The 21089-nt window shown below is 35.4% G+C and overlaps 3 protein-coding genes across 3 annotated transcripts; 1 reads left to right on the top strand and 2 right to left on the bottom strand.

Annotated features, from left to right (window-relative positions):
• Nucleotides 1-2373: 2373 nt before the first annotated feature.
• Nucleotides 2374-6874, top strand: LOC110732357 (3-isopropylmalate dehydratase small subunit 3-like). Its single transcript, XM_021912290.1, has 2 exons — nucleotides 2374-3379; nucleotides 6556-6874. Exon 1 carries the CDS (start codon nucleotides 2593-2595, stop codon nucleotides 3361-3363), a length of 771 nt encoding a protein of 256 aa, XP_021767982.1. The 5' UTR covers nucleotides 2374-2592; the 3' UTR covers nucleotides 3364-3379; nucleotides 6556-6874.
• A 662-nt stretch (nucleotides 6875-7536) lies between these two features.
• On the bottom strand, nucleotides 7537-14783 carry LOC110732819 (E3 ubiquitin ligase PQT3-like). Its single transcript, XM_021912823.1, has 14 exons — nucleotides 13594-14783; nucleotides 12858-12957; nucleotides 12537-12618; nucleotides 12347-12453; nucleotides 12114-12181; nucleotides 11832-11897; nucleotides 11576-11732; nucleotides 11346-11494; nucleotides 10892-11059; nucleotides 10478-10795; nucleotides 10237-10278; nucleotides 9858-10101; nucleotides 9364-9439; nucleotides 7537-8262 (listed from the first exon to the last, which is right to left on the bottom strand). Exons 1-14 carry the CDS (start codon nucleotides 13757-13759, stop codon nucleotides 7969-7971), a joined length of 2037 nt encoding a protein of 678 aa, XP_021768515.1. The 5' UTR covers nucleotides 13760-14783; the 3' UTR covers nucleotides 7537-7968.
• A 627-nt stretch (nucleotides 14784-15410) lies between these two features.
• LOC110732358 lies at nucleotides 15411-20975 on the bottom strand. Its single transcript, XM_021912291.1, has 10 exons — nucleotides 20651-20975; nucleotides 20045-20104; nucleotides 19899-19938; nucleotides 19189-19367; nucleotides 19057-19095; nucleotides 18834-18931; nucleotides 18676-18737; nucleotides 16494-16618; nucleotides 15929-16020; nucleotides 15411-15840 (listed from the first exon to the last, which is right to left on the bottom strand). The coding sequence occupies exons 1-10, from the start codon at nucleotides 20696-20698 to the stop codon at nucleotides 15726-15728; spliced, it is 858 nt and encodes a 285-aa protein (XP_021767983.1). The 5' UTR covers nucleotides 20699-20975; the 3' UTR covers nucleotides 15411-15725.
• Between the last annotated feature and the right edge of the window lie 114 nt (nucleotides 20976-21089).

The following is a 21089-nucleotide window of genomic DNA, read 5'->3' on the forward strand; positions in this document are numbered from 1 at the left end:
GTCCACTCCCATCGTCCACATCCTCATCCTCATATGCGCCCTCCTCCTGCTCCTCCTCCTGGTCACCCTCCTCAGCATCATCATCGTCATCGTCATCCTCATCCCGACGGTGGATCTGTCTCTACGAGCCGAGGCCGAAATACCACGGGATCTAACATGTCTATGCCCCGACCTCTCCACTGATAGCTTCTACTAAGAAGCTCTACATTCTTCCCCGCACCATGACGACCCAGTGAATTCTACAAAAAATTTAAAAATATATAAACATACAAAAAATTATACGAAAAATAGCTACCAATACCCAAATCAAATAAACTAAAAACATACTAACAAATTAACATAATAAATAAATTAACAAAACACTTAAATAAAAATAATAGAATAAAAAATACACTAAGAAAGGAAATAAAACCAACACATAAGAATATATATAAACATAAATAATTCATTCCCAATTTAGTTTCGGTTTTCAATTAGGTGTAGTCGCTTTATTTGATAATTTACTGAACTTATATTGATTTTTGTCTAGCGTCCTTTTAAGACTTTATAAATCAATAATAAAAATTAAAATAAATTAACTAACCAAAAACAATATCAAATGAACAAAAAAATGTACTAACAAATTGAAATAGAGAATAAAAATAAAAATGTACAAATAAAACACACCAATAATTGTAAACAAAATATAAACATAGAAAAATACAACAAAATTGAAAAAATTTATAAAAATAAACAACAAAATATAAAAACAATTGAAAAAGATATTACACAAAAAAAAAATAAAAAAAAAATTAATAGACATATACAAAAAAAAAAAAAGGGGGGGGGGGCGCCTTGGCTGGACGCCCAGCCAGTGGTGGTGGCGCCAGCTGCAGACGCCGCAACCAGTGGGCTGGCGCCTGGGCTGGACGGCATAGCCACGGCTGCTGCGCTTTGAAAAAACGCCACAACCGTGGCTATGGCGTTCAGCCCAGGCGCCAGCCCACTGGTTGCGGCGTCTGCAGCTGGCGCCACCACCACTGGCTGGGCGTCCAGCCAAGGCGCTCCACCTCCGTCACGACGGTTTTCAATTTTTTTTTTTTTTTTTTTTTTTTTTTTTAAGAAATTGTACCTTGCCTCCTTGAGACCTCCTTGCCTCCGCCGCGGCCGCCAATTCCTTGCCTTGCCGCCTCGACATTGCCGTAGTTTGAATTTTTTTTTTAAGAGATGTTGAAAGAAGATGAGCGATGAGAGTGTGAGTGTTTTTTTTAGGTCAAGGGCAATATTGTCAAATCAAGTGAATTTTGTGGGCTTTATGTGGAGATTTGCGGGCGATGTTTAGCAATCCACCTAAATATTTGTCTCAATTAGTCTCTCCTTTACATTTGATTCTTTCAGGGGTGGGCTGGGCTTGCGAGAATCGCGTCGATTGGGGTGTTTCGGGGATGGGCTGATGCTGGTGGGAGGTTGGGGTGCCGCACTGCAGGGATGGGACAAGGGGGGTTGATGGCGGTGGGCGGTTAAGGTTGATAGTGGGTGGGGGTGGTGGCTGGGTTAGGATTTAGGGTTTTCAATATATAAGTGACATGTATACGTGATGGATCCCACTAACGGATAATCCGTGAAGTGGGGATGAAATCCAATTTTAATAGAAAAAAAAATTTGGTGGGTTTTTTTTTGTATTTTTTTTTTTTTTTTTTTTTTTTTTTGTATGGGGTAAAAATCGACATTTTCTAACTATTTTTCATCTTTTTTGCGCTTACTTAAAAATATATTTATGTGTATGTAGAGGATATAAATTACTATTGTATAATATGATTTTATATTTATTTACGTGACGCAATGCTAGTTAAATGATGACATAATACAATGCTATTATGCTAGTGCAAATCTATATGACACATAACATTTTTAAAAACTCGTTGAGCATAGCAGATGTCAGTAGAGCAGAAAAATGCCGCTCAAAAGAATACTTCCTCTGCCCCTATTTGTTTACTCCTTAGGTAAAATGTGCTTTATTAAGGATTGAACCAAAGTTTGCAAGTGGATGGGGTATCCTTGTCTTTTACTCCCCATGTCCCTTAAATTTTGCTCCATTTTCCTTATTGGGATGTCCCTTTTATTTTGCTCCATACCATATTTAGCAATAAGAACCACCATTTTCCCCTCACAAACAATATGTTGGACTCACCATTATTCTTTCTCATCAAATTTACACAACTGAAAATTAATAAAGTGAACATAAACCTTAGGGGCAAAAATAAGGGGAGAAGGAAGTACAATTTTATTGTATGAGTGTATGAGTAGGGTTGGTGGTGGGGAGATATTATCATATAAGGAAATGGAGCAATGCTTAAAGAAGATCTAAAATTAAAATATGGAGCAAATAAACAGAGAAAGAGGGATTAAAAATCTAAGTCGTTGATAAACGGGGCTTGCAAAGGGAGTTGGCCAGTTGGGGTCCTTGGGGATAATGAAGGAAATTTATAATTAGTCCACACAATAATTTGCATTTCTCCCATCTACTAGTCCAATTGAGCAGCAGCCGCCCCTTTACGCTGCATTTGTCTTTCGTCATATTTCTTGTATCTCCGCTCCTCCGTGAAAACCAACATGGCTAAGGCGGCTCCGACAACCTTCCGCACCTTCACTTCTTCTAACCCCACCTTCAATTCTTCTTCAAAACCCTCAATTCCTCTTCAAAACCCTTCATTTCTGAAACTGCCCATCACCTATTCGACGAAATGCCGCACTCAATTCCTCTCCTCAACCCATTCGCCGTCGTCTCTAACACCACTGAAAGCTGCGGATTCCTCCTCTGATTTCGTACCCTCCACCGCGTTTCATGGTCTCTGCTACGTCGTCGGCGATAACATCGACACTGACCAAATCATCCCTGCTGAGTACCTAACTTTGGTCCCTTCAAACCCTGAAGAATACCAAAAACTTGGGTCATATGCCTTAATTGGATTACCCAGTTCATACCAAGTTCGTTTTGTTGATGATAATGAAATCAAGACAAAGTACTCTATTATCATTGCTGGTGCCAATTTTGGATGTGGGTCATCAAGGGAACATGCCCCAGTTGCTTTGGGTGCTGCTGGAGCTAAAGCTGTGGTGGCTGAGTCATATGCTAGGATCTTCTTTAGGAACTCTGTGTCAACTGGGGAAATTTATCCTTTGGAATCAGAGGTTAGGATTTGTGAGGAGTTTACTACTGGGGATGTTGCAACTGTTGAGCTTGGTGAGAGCAAGTTGATTAATCATACTACTGGAAAGGAGTATACTTTGAAGTCTATTGGGGATGCTGGCCCTGTTATTGAAGCCGGCGGCATTTTTGCCTATGCGAGGAAGGCTGGGATGATAGCAGCTGCAGACTCTTGAGTTTGAGTTTTGTTGGGTATATTTCTATCTTGGATCTTATATTTTGTATGTGAGCTTTCATTATTATGTGTTGTTTAAATGATGATTATATTGGGATTGTGTATTATACTTTAAAGTTATTGCTTTGTTGATCTTATGTTAGCTTGAGTGATTTCATCTCAGAGTATAGTTGCTTGTTATTGGCCTGTTTACATTCTCAGTTGGTGATGTAGGTATCTAGCAATTGGTTAAGTTCACTTGTTAGTGTTGCTGTAGGAAGGACTTAACTTTCCAAAATCCGAATGGTATTTTTGGAATAAGAGATGGTTATTGCAGTTGCTACTTGCTAGTTTGGGATATTTGTTAAACTCAAAAATGTAATTTTTTTGGGATCAGGTCAACCTATTGGGAAGTGATGCCCTTAGTATTAGCTGTCTAAACCTTTGTAGTGGTGCACTTCAATGTTGGATTTGACCAAATTGAATTGGTGTGAGCTAGTGTATTGTTTGTGAGCTTTCATCATTCTGTGTTGGTTAATGATGTTTATGTTGGGATTGTTTTTTATGTTATTGCTTTGATCTTTTGTTGGTGTGAGTGATTTCATTTCAGGGTATTATAGTTACTTGCTAATTCCCTGTTTACGTTCTTAGCTGGTGATGTACTAACCTAGCAACTGTTTAAGTTTACTTAGGAGTCCTGCTGTTTGGAAGGTATTAACTTCACAAAATCCAAATGGAAATAACAGATGGTTTTTGTTGTTTCTTGGCTGGGATCTTCGTAGAACCTAAATATGTATTTTTGGGCTCGAAACAAGCTGTTGAAAAGTTGCCCTTAATATTATCTACTCAAACCTCCCGTAAAGGTGATCACCAATGCTGGACGTTTGCACATTGGATTCACTTACACACGCACATGGAAAGATAGTACTCCAATCATTTTTTTGAGTAGTTGTGGTTACTTCCTTGCTGCAACTTTACTGTCCATTATTGGTCTGACAATTTGGCGAGTAAGATTCTGATGACTAGATTGATTGGTGTATATATGAAGTTTTGAACCCAGAAAAACATGAAAAATAACCAGTAAGGATAAGGTTTTGCGAATTAATGCATTGATTGCATAGGGAAACATGAATAAGTAGGACAATCAAATGAGACGTTCCATATTATAAAGGAGGAGACTCACTTCGAAAGGTAATAGACTAGGGATGAAAGAGAAACGTGAAGTCTTAAACCCTGTATGATTTGTAATTTTAGAAAAGTCTTTTTCAATCTCTCCCCTCAAGTATTAACAAACTGACCGAAGCTAGTGGTGCCCAGAATGTGCACCTTTCTCAAAAAAAAAAAAAAATCCTTGATAGCCATAAGTAATACAGTATTCTTAGTCCTGTGAAATTTAAAAATATCAAATTAAACAAATTACATATGTTTATGGCCTTTTTTTTTTAGCCCTATCTGATGCTACTCTAACTTGAATTGTGCATGTACGCTATTATTTGTAATTGCTATCTTTCTAATTTAGGATTGAAGCTGGGCAATTTGTCAACTTTAAATGGTAATAGACTTATCAATGCCCGTTCAAGCTGTCTTCTACTTTTTGTCTTTTTTCTTTTCTTTTTTTTTTTTTTTTTTAATGGGAGAAGTATGCCAGTCCATTGCCTTTTTTTTTTTTTTTTTAATATATCAGAGGCTTCAGAGCTCTGATGAGAACAGCTTCGCTTCAGCTGATCACTCTAAAATAGTATTTTTGAACATGTATGTGGCAGCATAAAATTTAACCCTTTAACCTTGCCAGAGGCAGATGCCTCATTAGTGGCACTGTAGCAATGCTATGGTGTGGTATTGAGCTACAAAGAAACTCTATCTAAGCGTCTGTCCTCCATATTATATTGCCCTTTTCTATTCTTCTCCTGCCCAGTTGCAAAGGCTTGTGTAGCCCTACATTTTATCCTTCCATTAACTGCTTGTACATCATGGCAATATACTCAGCCACTCAGAGAAACAAACCCACTCAGTATATTGTTAAATCTGCTACACTTATCCATTGCAGAAAAGGATTACTTCAGGGAATTTGGTTACTGCCACAATAGGCTAGCTTACAACAGTTGTAGCTTATAAAATTTTGGCCATTCTAAGACATACTGGTATGAGTACAAAATATGCTGCTTTTGTTAGGTGCAATGTTTTAACATCTAATTAACGTGTGGATTTAGCTGTCAACTAGGTGTAATAAACTAACTTAGGAGGGGCACTTTGAGAAGTCTAGTATTTTTTAGGTTAGTAGTTTTTAGCCTTAGTATAAATAGAGAGAGGGAAGAAAGAAGAAGGTAGGTAGAAATTTGGTGTGAACCCTTGAGAGAGTTATGGCCTAAAGCCATTGATGGAGAGTTGTGAGCTAAACTCACTGTTTGAGAGTAATAGCCTAAAGCTATTAGCCTATCTTTGTAAATCTTTTGCCATTTTCAATCGTTAGTAAAGCTTCCATCTTTCTTATTTTTTCTTTATAAATCAATTTACCAAAAAGCAGATTATTTAGCTAATCAAAGAACCGATCCTTTCTCTTTATTTTGCTGTTATTAGTGTGAGTAGTATCAGTTCATTACACTAGGCTTTGACCTTCAATTGCTTAGTATCATTAAAATTTTCAGTTACTACAATTCAGGTTTAATGGTGGCAGTTAGTTTATGGGATAGTTGATCTTGCTTTTGGATGTATTTATCTCTCAGCCAACGCTAAAATCTTGTGCTTCCATTTTTCTGGTAGAAGACCACTACAGTTTAGCCATTGCATCATTATCCAGCAACATCGCATTGATCGTGGCTCATTCCTGGCTCCAATGTCTGGTACATGTTTTGCATGCTACTCGTAAGTCTTCACAATCTATGTGATATTGTGACTGATCTAGAAAGGGTTCTCTCATAGTTTATAAAGTCATATCTGTTGGGACAATAAGAGTAGTTTGTCTGTTAGAAATTAGTTCATTAATAATTAGCCTTGTGGTTCTGGAGAGCTGAAAGCAAGTTGCATTTAAAGTCACTTAGCCAACTCCAATTGTCCTCTGTTCTAACTTAGTGGTTCGGTTTAGACATTAGATGTTCTGTTTCTTTGTTCAATTATCCAACTTTGATCTTTGATGTTCTAGCTCTTTTGTTTTGTCAATTACTATGGAAATTTGTTTATATTTCTTTCATTAATTATTGAAATTTGCATTCTGCAGGTCGCAGATTGGATATACAAGTTCAAATCAATACTCATTCTCCTCATTACCAGATGCAATCTCCAGAATTTGGGGCTCTATCTTGCTATGTATTAGATTTGGGTTTTTTTTTTTTTTTTTTTTTTTTTTTTTTTTTTTTTTTTTTTCCCTTTCTTTTTCACTATAGATTTGCATTTCGTATGGCTGTAAGATTGTCATAAATCAGAGTATGATTGTAACTGGTGCGCCTGCTGTTCTGCTTATCTAAATAATAATGCTCAAAGTTTGGTCTTAAAACCTTCGATAGTTAAAGCGTGTAGTAAGAATCTATATTTGCCTCTTTTGAGTTCCGAGAGTTTTCTTTCCCTGCTGCAGCTTATCCCTATCTTTTCATGACATTTTATGTGGCTGCATGCCCGTGCCCTCAGCTTCTTAGGTCCAAGCCATCCATACCTGGACCCCTCAGGCTGTCCAGTATAATGGGAATGTACTCAAATCTCATGCAAACCCAACTAAGCTCGACATATATGGACCAAAGGAAATCGAGTCGTTGAGCTCAAATATTTCTCTCTACTGAAATGAGGTTAATAAGATGTAAGCTGTGAGTCTGAAGCTCCGTCCATGATTATAGATTTTAACGATATAAAAAAAGCTTAATCAATGGTGCTTTTTTTTTTTTTGAAGTGCTGAAAAGTACCACCCACCCCTCTTTCTCCTTCATTTCTCCCTTTTTTTCTTGTCATCTCTTGGGTTCAGGATATTGTTTCCTTAACCTATTATGCTCCTCGTCACTTTCTTTCTTAACAAATAGAAAAAACTATATGATACCCACAAACTTATTCAATACTCACTTATATTCAATGTAACTTCAACACAAAAACTATTTTATAACTATGTGTCCAAAAGAAATTAATGAGAAGTTTTTTTGTAGAACGAAATTGTAGTTATCTATGTTAAAAAACTAACTAGATATGTACAAATATACAATAAGGGAGTACTCATATGTACAAGCTTAGATATTAATACGAAGTAAAAAAAAAAAAAATTTCTAAGTTAAATTTATGTTTGAGATTATACTGATGCAAATTTTTAATATTTAATCTTTATTTTTATTTTTTTTTATTTTGAGGGAGGTGGAGTTAAAATTACAGAGTAGGATCTTTACCTAAGACTTAAGGTTTCATAGGCGTTTTTCAATGAGCAGAATTTATCCCAAAACATTATCATATGAAAAGATTAATAGCAAATGTGAAAGGTAACTAAACCACTTTTTATTATACTTGAAAAAATCAAGTACATTTCATATCTGTGTTACTATGCGAACATATTACGTAGTACATTTTTCATTTCAATACAACTTTGCTCAAGGCACCTAAGTATCTACACTCTCCTGCCTTCTGGTTTCGCTTCTTGCAGAGGGGACACTTTGGACGGTCACTGCCTTAAGGATGACGACTTGGAGCGGCCATAATGGTGACTGTGATGATGATCCATCTCATGGCCTAGCTCATAATGTTCAGATTTTCTTTTTAAAGTTGGCCGAGGGCGATATGAGTCACGGCTGGCATGATCGTATGATTGGTGTCTCCGGGAGATCTGCTGGTGGTTGTAATGGTAACGATCATGGTCAATGGACTCTCTTTTAATTTCTCTCTTATGGTCATGGTTGCGGTCATTATCATGATCGTGATGTTCTTCCCTTGAAGACCTATGAGCTGATGCTGGCTTCTGCACGAAGTCCACAGATCTTTGTCAATAACAATCGTACGTTTTAAAAATGTTAAAATATATGATTTGATTATCATATATTATTAGAGATATGTACATAAAACCGAATATATGATAATCATGGATACTAGCAAATGGCATCTAAACAACCTTTTTGATTTGGTTATTAATTTAGAAAATTATTATTTGTTTTACGTAGTGATCAAAGAATAGATGAAAATATTTAAATTTTTTTAATAGTGCATGAAAGTCAATTTTTGATAGAAGCTAATAAAAAAAATATAAAGCAATGATCAAACAGTAACACCAATATGAGATTTTGTCACAAATCCTTAAGCTAATACAGAGTATCAATTTAGTAAATAATCATTTACATTATCCTATTAATATTCATGTTAGCACAACGTTGGTTACCATTAACTACATTTCATTTGTATAATCGTTGTGTTACAAAATTTGAAAATCAACTGCTGCATGCCTGGCTGCCTGCATCTCTGATAACCTTGAGTTCAACTTTTTTTATTGTTCATTACTCCGTACATTTATTTGTATATAAATATAGTTTTGGTTTTTTAAAAAAAAATGTATAGGCTCAAACACGAGACAACAAAAATAACAAGATTCATAGCATTAACTCATGTTTGGAGGATTTGACAATAAGAAATGTGGGCCTATGGCTCAACTCAAGTACACAACCAAAATCTACGAATAAAAAAAATAAATAGATAGATAAATTAAAAAAAAAAAAAAGCTCGAGTAATATATACTCCATCCCTAAAACAATCATTGTAGGTTTTATACGGAGAAGAAGAAAAAAAAAAAAATATTGGACAAGGACTAAGGACAGAGTATGAGATGTATGGATTGAGACTTTGAGAGAGAGAGTAATAACAACAAAATACAAGTGCAAGGCAAGTGTAAAAAAAATAAAAAATTTAACCAAAACAAACACAACATTTGGTATTCCTCTGAAACGCTCCAAAATATTACGGGAAAAGGAGATAAATGAAACTGAAAATTTCCATTTGTCAACATGCAACTCCTAAAATACAAAAGATCAAAGCCAGAGAGAACAGAGATTTGGACAACAAAATAACATACAAGTTTGGACTTCTCAGGCAGGACATTGTCATTGCTTCTTGCTTCTCTGTGACAATCACGATCTTTATGAAGGTCCCTGTGCAACACAAGTTCAGTTCGGATTAGATCAAAGCAACACATTGACAACTAACTTAATACAAACAAGATACAACTACAAATAATCTCAAACTATAACAGTGAGCCATTGGCCAAATGCAAACTTCTCAACTTTCACTTATTAACGGATTAACCCGTCATAAGGGCAATAGCATAGTACAACCACTTCACAATTCTCAAATGATTCAATCCCAGCTCACTAACTACAGAACATTTAAAACATGATCGTGTTTTTAGGGAGTAGGGGGGGGGGGGGAATGTATTACTATACCCACTCATCTGCATGGATACTGTTATTAGTGGAAAATACTATATGCATTGAGCAGAAAAGGAACCACAAGCAAATAAAATGAATATAATCAGAGTATCAACATATGTTACAACTCAGCAACACATACCTTTGTGGAGGAAGCATTTGGGGCATCATGAATCCTTGTGCTCCATAAAAATTTGGAGAAATAAAATCGCCGAAAAATATATCCGCAGATCCTAGACCATACCTCATGTTGTAAGGCATGTTACCACCATAAGGGCCCATAAATCCATTAACAGCAGGTTGCATGCCTCTCTGGTAAGGATTAAATGCAGTATTGCACATGTTTTCGTCCATACCAGGCATACTCATCCATTGCATGCCTGCAACTACAAATTACCAAATTCATGCCTAATATTAGAAGCTTACCCAAGAAACACACACATATTAATAAAGAAAAACTCACAACAACCTCTCGAGGAGTTTTAGCAAGGAAAAAAAAAAAAAGAATAAAATAAATCTACCATTAACAGATGAAGACACCTTCCTCCTTTTCTTTTTCTTCCCTGAAAGACAAAGAGAGGAAAACTGGTTAGAATAGCAGGCAACACCTAGCAAACTGATTAGAATTATGTGCAACAGGTGAAACAACAAAAAGGGGGGAAAGAAGGCACGAGTCTACTGGATAAAGCTGAGAAAACTATTCCAGATCAGGCAACTTAAACAAATTCTAAAATCATCTCAACCACCCGTTGCAGTAATTACCTGCTTCGTTAACAGCCACCTTCGGCTGAACTTCTTCCGTAAGAGGTAAAGCACTATCCTGTGATGCAGGTTCCTTCACAGTAACATGTTCATGTGTAGCTTCAGATACATCTGGAACTTTAGTGATCTTATCTTCCCCTGAGGTCTGTGGTTGTACCCCAACTTGTGGAGCAGCACTAAGCTTACCACCATCATCCATATTCTCCTTTAAATTTGAAGTTTCTTTAGCATCTGGGGGTAACATTTTCTCCTCTTTCGACACAGCAGATTGAGTAGGTGATGGAATTCTAGGTTGAGGATGATGTGCAGACTCTTTATCTGAATACACAATACACTCATAATATTAAATAATGGAAAACAAAATAAAAAATAACAATCATAACAGTAACAGGAAAACCAAGATTTATTAACTACCTGGAAATTGAACAGAGCTTCCTGGATTATCCACACTGCTGTTACCAGAAGACTCTAAGATGCGGTTAATTGTATTCCGTAATGTCTTATTTGGCACAAGATTATCTGTAAGTATATCTATTGTCCCACAGACACACATTGATTTTGAAATGATATAATCCCTGATACCTGATCACATTGACGAAAAATGAGATTAAACAAACATAAAAGTTAATTGCAACAGTTCATCACAGTTCAAACACCACATAACTCTCTATTTACAAGGATAGTATTAACTCAGTAATTCATCTATACAAAGGAGATCAAATATCATCCACAAAATTTTTTTCTGGGGGAATCAAAATGAATAATCAACAAATTGTTACATCTTTGAACATATATACAAGATCATCAATCGCCACAAGTTGGACATATCGATCTGATGACAATTCGTCATGGTTGACATTCAACTTACATTTGTCACAGAAGCTCCCGAAACAACACTTGCTAGATAAGACTGCATCTTTCATCACTTCTTTGCACAGTGGACAATGGAGTTCAGGTGGAAGATCTCTAAGAGAACGAGAAGAAGATAGCCCTTCCATCTCTTTATCAAAGGCAGCCCTGCAGAGTGAAAGTGCCATGTTAGCTCGAAAATCCAGCTTTGAAAAGAGAACAATTTGCTACTTAAGAAAGTTAACTTACTCATTTGGCTTCAAAACAGCAGCAGTGCCACTCTGCAATACAAAGGAGCCATCTGGTGTAGGTACCAGCGTTGAATTTGGGATACCAGTAGCAGGTCTCACTTTCTTAATGTCATAATTTGGGTCACCATTTGTTGGGCAGTGCTGAATATAATGACCTAAGTTATGAAGGTTTTTACAAACAATCAGCAATGTTAACTATGTTAAATACAACAATTAACATAATAAGCATGAATGGTCAAGATTTAAAAACTCACCAGGAACTTTGCACCTATGACAAACATAGCCTTGTGGAGGTATTTTCAACTTCAAACCACCGCGAACTAATCAAAAGGATACATAATTAGCAATAAGAATCATTTCCATAATCCAACCACTTAGACTCATAGACAAGCATTGATGGGATCAAGAATTCCCTTTAGATTGCCCATCTCATGCTCACTTTAGATTATTATTTAACGAATGGTTCATTAACAAAAGGACTTATCCCGTAAAACAATAAGCTAATCATATAAGGAAATTACAATTTATAGACATACCAAATCCTTGGGTACTCTGTTCACCTCTTCCAGAACCTCTCCTTGAGCCAAAACCATCAGTATGATGACTGCATTTTTACAGGACGTTCCAATTAATACATGAAAACATTGATTCATGAACAGACACAATATCCATAGTGCTAATAGAAATATAAAGTGTCTTACAGTTGCCAGTCTAAACCAGAATTTTCAACTAAAGCCTTGATTCTGTCGTCCTCATCAGCTTTGCTTACACAAACTGAATCGTGCACTGAACTGCCGGATAGCCTAGAGGTATCACCTCAGGGGTCATTGCAAAAGGACTACTTCCAAATTTATCATCCATTTCAGATGCTTCAAACTGAGGAAAAAAGAAAATCATTTATGTCATCAGTCATATACGAGGTATTGTGACACAGAACCATTTGAGTAGTGGATACATACAGCTAAAATGCCTGAAGAATCAGCAGTTGTAATGCTGCTTTTTGCAGATTGATCATACCCAGCCTTATTTTCCATCTTTGCACTACAGAAAAATCAGAGATTCTAGATCAGGAAACAAGTCACATTTTAATTCATAATTCTTCATATGATACAATATACAATTCTGTTCAGGATATATATTCAACAACCTTGAATTAAATTAAAATACATAACAAAATTTGCTCTAAACACACCAACACAATGGTTTATTAAATAAAATGACTATTATTGTTGCAGCAAAACATAATTCAAGGTCAAACGAGGCAAAGGTTGAAACATTACTTGTCTGTTTGTACAACAATGGGCTTACGAGGCAGTCCAGGAACTCGGCGTACAAGAACAGAGGTATTTCTTGGAATCAACATTTCTTCATCAAGATATTCTGAAATCATAACACATATAAACAAAAACCATGAAAAAGAGCAAATACAACATTCATTAACTAGAATTGTCAATCTACAATTGACAAATGTTGGCAGGTGTTATGTGTGGAAAATCTAAAATGTCGACTTAGGTATGTCGTAATATCCCCAAGCTCAAACACTCTTAAGAGGGACACTAAACCCATATCAAAATGAAGACCAAATTGGGATTCTTATCAAAGGTTATAGTACAAAACGCATCAACACAAAATAAAAATAAAGAAAAACTAATTGCATTGACCTATACTTATTTAGTTGAGCAACCGTGTCCAACGAAAATCACGGTGTCCTCAACATTTTCTCATTAAGCTTATCAAAATCAACCATTCAACTACGAAAAGCCTAATTGCGCGCGCGCGAATTCAATAGCTATCATCTATAATCAACACTTAAGAGTTTAAGCAATACAAAAGCGAAAAGCCTAATTGCGCGTAAGAGTAGATATAATCAACACTTCGAGCTTGAGTTTAAGCAATAGACATAGCGAAAGCCAACATTAGATCGCTCCATCAAAATAACTTCATATAATATTAAGAGTATGAAATTGAAAATTTTCTAATAAAGTTGCTGGAAACAATCAAAATTGATTGACCAACCTTCATTGGTTTGTGCATTGGTAATGATGAGATCGTAATCAGTACCCCTTCTCATATTCTTTGATTCAAAAATCGATACTTTTAAATTGGCAATCGATATGAAAGGACCAACAACAGGAATTGAAAAATAATCTTTTGCACTTTTGAACTTATAATACACAGCCATAATTTCTCACTATTTTTTTTTTCTTTCTTCCAATCACAAACAAATCGATCAATCAAACAAAATTATATTTCGAACGCAATAAAACCCTAGATAACAATTATTAAGGGTTTCAAAGCTTTCAACAAAAATTAACAAAAGTACAATGAATTGTTATCTCTATTTCGCCTCGATTTCTCCTTCAAGTATATCGATGCTGAATTCTCGAACGCTTTCTCTTCGATTATCTGAAAATCGAAAATTTCGATCGCTATAACGCTCATCCGACTGGTGATCGATCAATAAGGAACTCCGATGTCAAAAATCGATCAATTGATTGCCGCCGATCGTACTTCAAACTTCATACAACGAGGAATTCTCTGATTAATGGATTGAAAAACGCGATTCAGAGCAATCCACGGGAGAATCGAGAGGTAGACGAAGATGTTTGGAGGATTTGTAAGAGGAAATTGGATTTATCGCAATGAGTTTGGAGGAGAGAAACTAGGATTAAGGTTAGGGTTTATAGATTGGGGATGAAGGAATAGAAAGCAGAGCGATTTGTTCTGGCGACTGAAGGAGCGATTCTATTTATAGAGATTTATTACAATCTTGGAGCGCAAGTAACGCGGCAAGGAATTTTGTTTTAGACAGTTTATATTTGTTTCCGCGTTTTGCTCAACAAGGAGAGGACTAGAGATGTAGATTTTTTTTTTTTTTTTTTTAACCTCCTAGAAAATAAATTAAGGCTAGTAAAAGGCAATATTTTATCGATTTATTTTGTTATTGTAATTATTACGGTTATTAGTCACATTAAATCTTGTTATTATTGTTTTTTTATTAGGATGAAATTAACCCTCTTTATAATCTCTATTATATAAGTCAAGAGAGAGGTTGTGGTGTCCCCTGAAAAGATTTTAATAACCCCTCTTGGTTTATACTAAAAAGTGGTTTAAATATAATTCTACATTGTTCATTCATTAATCATCAATCAATTATGTAATCAATTAATATTTAGTCTTTAATCGATTGATCTAATGCTCAAGTGGTTAGAACTTCCCTCCCAGTTCTATGAGATCCCGGGGATCGATTCTCACCCACCCTCTAATCATAATTTAAGTAAAGTGGAGAGACTGTGGTATGGTGTCCACCTAAAAACCACAACACCCACTCTTCATTTGAATTTGAATTAAAATTAACAAAAAGTCAATGAAGCAGCAACGGATTTATACAATCAAAATCATCTTCCATTAATTATTAATTTAATTTATGATTTTATTTTAGTAATTTAAAATTATTTTTATACTCTCATAGGTTGACAAAATACTGTTGTTCGAACTGTCATACCATCTACACTATTAGTTGAGATTAGATATTTATTGGTAGCGATTAAACATTCGTTGGTGAAAGAAGTCAGATGAAGGGGGATTGCCATCTGATGGGTACACAAAAGTGACAAAGTTGCTTTGGCTACGGAACATGCGTTGCGGGTTGCGACCACAGCAATGACTTGTTTTGTAGAACCGGAAGAGGAAGACCAAAGAGAGGAAGCAAAGGTTGTCAACGAGGTGGAAGCAATGAATTGACTGTTGATTTTTTTTTTTGATTTGTTATTTTAAAATAGACTTTGGTCAAAAAAAAAAAAAAAAAAAAAAAAAAAAAAAAAAAACCTCCATACTATCAACAAATTATTCTTGACATACCAAATCTAAGAAATATCAACCCAAAATCTCAAATTGCACGATAAAATGAGTATTACTGTGCACTAGATTTCAAACATTGTAATCTCTCACTATTCCCTGAATCAGAGGAAACTGGCTACAACTCTCATACTCCATGTTACAGAGAGATTGCAGGGTCAGTAACTGAAAATTTTATCTATAACATCTTATCTATTATCCTACTTCTGGCCATTTAATCATGTATAACTAAGGAGACATCAGGAAGAGGGAGCGATCACTCGGAAGGAAGAAGAGAACCTTGCCTAATGTTATACATCAGTCAATAACAATGATGATACAATCACAACATAAGCCAGAAAGAAGAAAATGGCCAACTGGATGAAGAACTTGGGGTTTTCTCTCACATGTGGTGCTGTCACCGCCCTGCCAAACATAAATATTGATTCTCTTAAGAAACAGACGGTCAATTTAATTTTCTGATATATCTCATCTGAAAGTGAAAGACAATTACCTTGCAACACGCTGTGAAAGTCTTTGAAAGGGCAAGCTCTGGATAAAAACAATCCCTGGGCCTGTTAGAACAGCAGTTACAAGGTTGTCTGCCTACAATGTCACAACAGCCACTCATAAGCTAAATTTGATCATATTTACCACAATATCAAAGTGCGTACCAATCACAGCACACGGTTACATATTTAGACAAGGTAAGCATGGGCAAGCTACTAGCAAGTATTCTTGATATTAGGTTCCAGGCCTTCCAGCCACTCATACAGTCAACTCATCAAGTCAGACAAATATGCAGCCATTTAATCAGCCAAAAAATACAAGAAATATGTGCTGACAAAAGATACAAAGGAGCCGACCTACTAATGATGAAACTGATGAAAACTAACAGGATGCCTTTCCAAAAAAAAAACAAAAAAACATAAGGATAAGGATAATAGAGCCACAACAGAGAAAAATAATACTAGTAACATAAAAGAGCAATTTTGTTCTAAAACAGGGACTAGGTATAAACACACAATACAGGTTCCAGACATCCAGACCAAATCCTGCAAACATTGTGGCAAACTTACCCCAAAGACACCCCTCCTCATAGGACCATTATATTTAACCTCAACATTGACAGTGGTTGTCACGGCAGCGATGCAGGATGCATCAACTGCAAGTACTTCCCCCACCTCCAGGTTTTTCTGCACAACTGTAGAAAAGAGAATTGTGAGACTGTTCCAAGGTAGTAGGTAGTTGCAACATATATTAGACCAAAGGCATTAAGTGAAACTTCAAGGTCATGTGACAAGATAGCATGAGTAATGTGCATGTCATCTTGTCTTTAGACAAGATAGTAGAGTCTGTTTCTCAATAGTCGAACAGCTTTTTCCTTTTGTTAAAGGGCTGGCTCATAAAGCAGTTTCAAGAAAATGCATGTAAAAGAATTTGGGGAAAGGACTAGACATGAATGTTTAAAGACGAAAACAGTAGCATAATGGGAATCACTCACGAAAAAATAACAAGAAGCTAATTTGAGAAAGTTTAATGAAAGAGGCATAAGAGGAAATAAAAGAGAGGAAAAACAAGCGAGTAAAAGAGAAAAAGTGTGAGAAAATCTTTAACGTAAGAAATAAGTAGAGTTTGCAAAACACGATGAGTTTAGGTAAAATAAAAAAATATACATAAATTTAAAGTCATGACATGTCCTTGGCATAGATTTTCTCCCTCTATTCCACCCTATCTAATGCCATATTTTCCTCAATCTCCACAAACCTCATATCACTCATCAGTCTCAATCAATCTCCAAACATTTAATGATGACTACAAATAATATTTTGATACAATATAAAAAGCAGTGCTTTTAGATTTTAAAAACAAGATGCCTCTTCACAACATTACTATACTTGTAATTTTTTTAAAAAAATTTTAACTTAAACTACCACTAATTCCCAATAGGCCTATAATTTCGCTATTACTAGAAAAACATCTTAAATAGTTATAAATTTGACACCAAAGGATCAACTATGTAGCAATCAAAGTAAGACAATGCCAATAGTAGGCACTAGTACATAATCCCTGAAAAAAAGGTTTACAGGAACAATATAAATATATATAAAGACATATGATGATATGAGGAACCACAAAGAATACAATCTACATATACAAAAAACTGACCATTACCAAATTTGAAGTCTTGAACTCTTGATCAGCCATTGGGTGGATTTACACAATATACTTCACATCATATGTTAACCATTAGCCCAGAGTTTCAATGAACAATTGGTAGCTCTATATCTTTTCTCTAAGTCCCACACCAAGACAAAATGTGGCTACCCCTCCTATTTAAGACCATCAAATATTACCCAAATGCATCTAAAGAGGCTCCATTGATTGGAAAACAGGGAAGGGGGGAGTTTCCAATTGACCTTTGGGCTGAAATGCAACAGCCAAGCAATATTTCACCATTCAAAAAAGCACAGACAATTTAAAAAGCCATTTCTATATCACACATTTTTATCCAAAGCTAGAAAATTGCAGACTTGCTCTGCAGAATTTAAACTTTAAAGCTAAGTCACAATGAGCCAAATCTGGATACACTGCATGCATCTAAAATGATCTATTTGACACATTAAATTGTTTCCAAGGAGATAATTGTGTATATATTGGACCCCAGAAGAGACAAGGTATCCTAAAAAGTTGTCTAACTGGCACGGACCAGAATGTATAAAAAGTTAAAAACTCAATATCGAAAGTTTTTACTGAAAAAAAAAAGGTTGAAAGTTTTTACTGAAAAAAAAGGTTAAGACAGAAGACAACACTACGAAAGAGTAAATAAAGTCTTGAAATCATGTGTACAGTTCTAAGGCATCAATGAGTTCTACTTACTAGCCCTACTATCAATTACTCTGAATACCATAGGATTTGTAGTTTGTAACTCTTGAATATCAAGAAGTATTTAAATAGCAGAAAACCACATGATACACAATAGTTATGTAAATATCTAACCCTTAAGGCAAAAGTTTTGAAAAAGGACACCCTAACTAATGTCCAGCAGTATCCTTGGACTATTAAAAGCATCCAGCTGCATTTTATAGACCTTTATATCTTACTAACAAACTATCTACATCTATATCTAATTATCTATGTCCATATCTGATCCATATCCATAGCTGTGTGCATGTATGTATGTAACATTGTATAGCATTTTCTGAAATCACAAAGTACAAAAAAAAAAAAAAAAAAAAAAAAAAAGAAACACACACACACCTGATCCACTGCCAATAATGAATGCAAGTCCTTGTCCGGACAACTTCTGCCGCAAAAAAAACCTTCAGAAGCAAAATCATGATCAATTTATCAGTGCATGAATTTGCTACAGAACAAGTATAGGGAGCAGCTGAAACAAAGAGACACAAGTTGAAAACTGACTAACCTCTGCACCAACAACAGCGTTACGTGCCCTATGATCAGTAGTTACATTAGTAACCTTGACATCATTTACTGAGCACAAAAACGCATCTGGCTACAAATATTATGAATAGAACATGGGGATTAGAACAATTTTGTGACACAATGGACTCTAATGTTACTAAATGTGACCATGTCACAGACAAAATGCCAAAACTGGAATGGAAACATAAGATCTACCTGGCATCGAAGTTCTCCACCAAACATAGCCAAATCAATCTGCAATAAAAAACAGAGAGTAAAAACCTATAGTTAAGTAAACTGCTGTGAATTTGCCAATATAAAGAAAGAAGCATGATGTGGCCGACCAACCGGAAGGATTCTTGCAAGTGATGGAGCAGCAACTCCAACAAATCCATCACTTGAACCGGAATTATGAAGAACAATGCTGGTCACAGTCTTCCCAAATATCCACTGCCACACTCCCACCTCTTGTTCGGTGATGTAAACATTATCCATTTGAACAGATCCAGATGTATAACACATAGATCCTGCAAACTACAAAAATTATTTTCCCAGACAACTTACAGCAGAAAAGATATAATTGAATAATAGCAAGCTCCGGGTCAATGAATAAAGCAATAAAACATGTGAAGGAATGCAGAATTTGTAAGCTAGAGATGGTACAATATTAGAAAATAAACAGGTACATATTTGAAAATTTATATTAAGAAAAGATGCTAGTATACTATGAAAACTGCAAGCATACACAAAAATAATTTGAAAAAATTGGTTAACACCCAAACGACATCAGCATCTATTCTCCAATTACCTTCTACTGACAGTGTACCAAAACCAGAAACCATAATGTGTTGCCAAAAAGATCAGGCAGGAATTATAGCATATATTTACAAATAGGAATTCGAATACTCTGTATTGTCATTGTTGGAACACCATAAAGAGACCCCAACAGCCCCATCAAGGTTATTACCAATTACAAGGAAGGAACATAAATGCTAAAACTAAAAATTCTCGAATTTTCAAACTTAGGCAAGCAATGGCAACATATAGCAGAGGCATACCTGGCCGAGCAATAACCTTCTCCTGTGGCTTCAGCATAATCTGATCATAAACAAACCATTACAAAGGTTCACAATTTAGCCTTATGTACTAAACTGACAGAATTTAGAAGTACAGGGTGCTAGATTCAATGGATAGTTGGTGACACCTGAACTATCTGAGCTTCTCCACCCAGAATCTGAAAAGGTGTGACAGCATCTTGCGGACTCTGTACCATGTAGCATTTCGTTAAACTATGAACCATAAAAAACAACAGCACATATAAGCCTCATTACAATCCTAGCTAAGAATGTAAAGACAAAATTCAACGAACTACATTCAACCGAACGAAACCACCAAACATGGAAACCGCCAATAGGCTAATATCAATCATCAAAGTCATTGGAAGCTCATATTCAATCTCCTAAACTTCATCAACTAAACACACCATTTCCAGGCGTGGCGCAATGCATCAAAACAATTGCAGCATTCTTCATATACTATACAAACCTTAACAATTTCCAGTTAATTTGAATAATCCGCTTTCAATGGAATACACAGAACACTTGAACTATACATATACTGTAAACTTGACAATATACAGTTAAATTGCACATAAATCCAACAGAATTAAGCAAGAATTTCACCCATAAATATCAAATGCAGCAAATTAAACTTGTGATTTTCCCTAAACCAAAACCCTAACTAGCAAAAAAATAAATCAACAAAACTAATAAGATAAAATTAAAATAAAACAGTATGAGAGCAATATTACCTGGTAAACGTAAGGTTGGAAAGGAGTGTTGAAAAATGGAGCAGCCATTGCAGAATCCAACTAAAATTACTCTACAAATTTTCGAAAATTATATAAAAAATTATATCAAAAAATCGACAAAAATTGTCTGATGATCGAAATCTATCACGAAGAATACATCGAATTTTGAGTTTATCGGATATTCGAAATTATTTGTAATGATTTTGTCAATTTTCGGTGATCAGATCGGTAGAAAATTGAACATTTGAGTTTTCTAAAAATTTTAAGTGCTATTTTTCATTTATTTGTTTTTTTTTTTTTTTTTTTTTTTGTGTTATGAGTAATCAAAATAATTATAAAAAGAAAATTAGATATTGATCAAAGCTGAATATTACGGTTTTACCCCTTTGTGAAAAGATAAATTACTAAATTTGTCAGCTGATTAGGGGTGATTTGGGGT

This window comes from Chenopodium quinoa, unplaced genomic scaffold (genome assembly GCF_001683475.1).
Source record: "Chenopodium quinoa cultivar QQ74 unplaced genomic scaffold, ASM168347v1, whole genome shotgun sequence".
Taxonomy (NCBI): domain Eukaryota; kingdom Viridiplantae; phylum Streptophyta; class Magnoliopsida; order Caryophyllales; family Amaranthaceae; genus Chenopodium; species Chenopodium quinoa.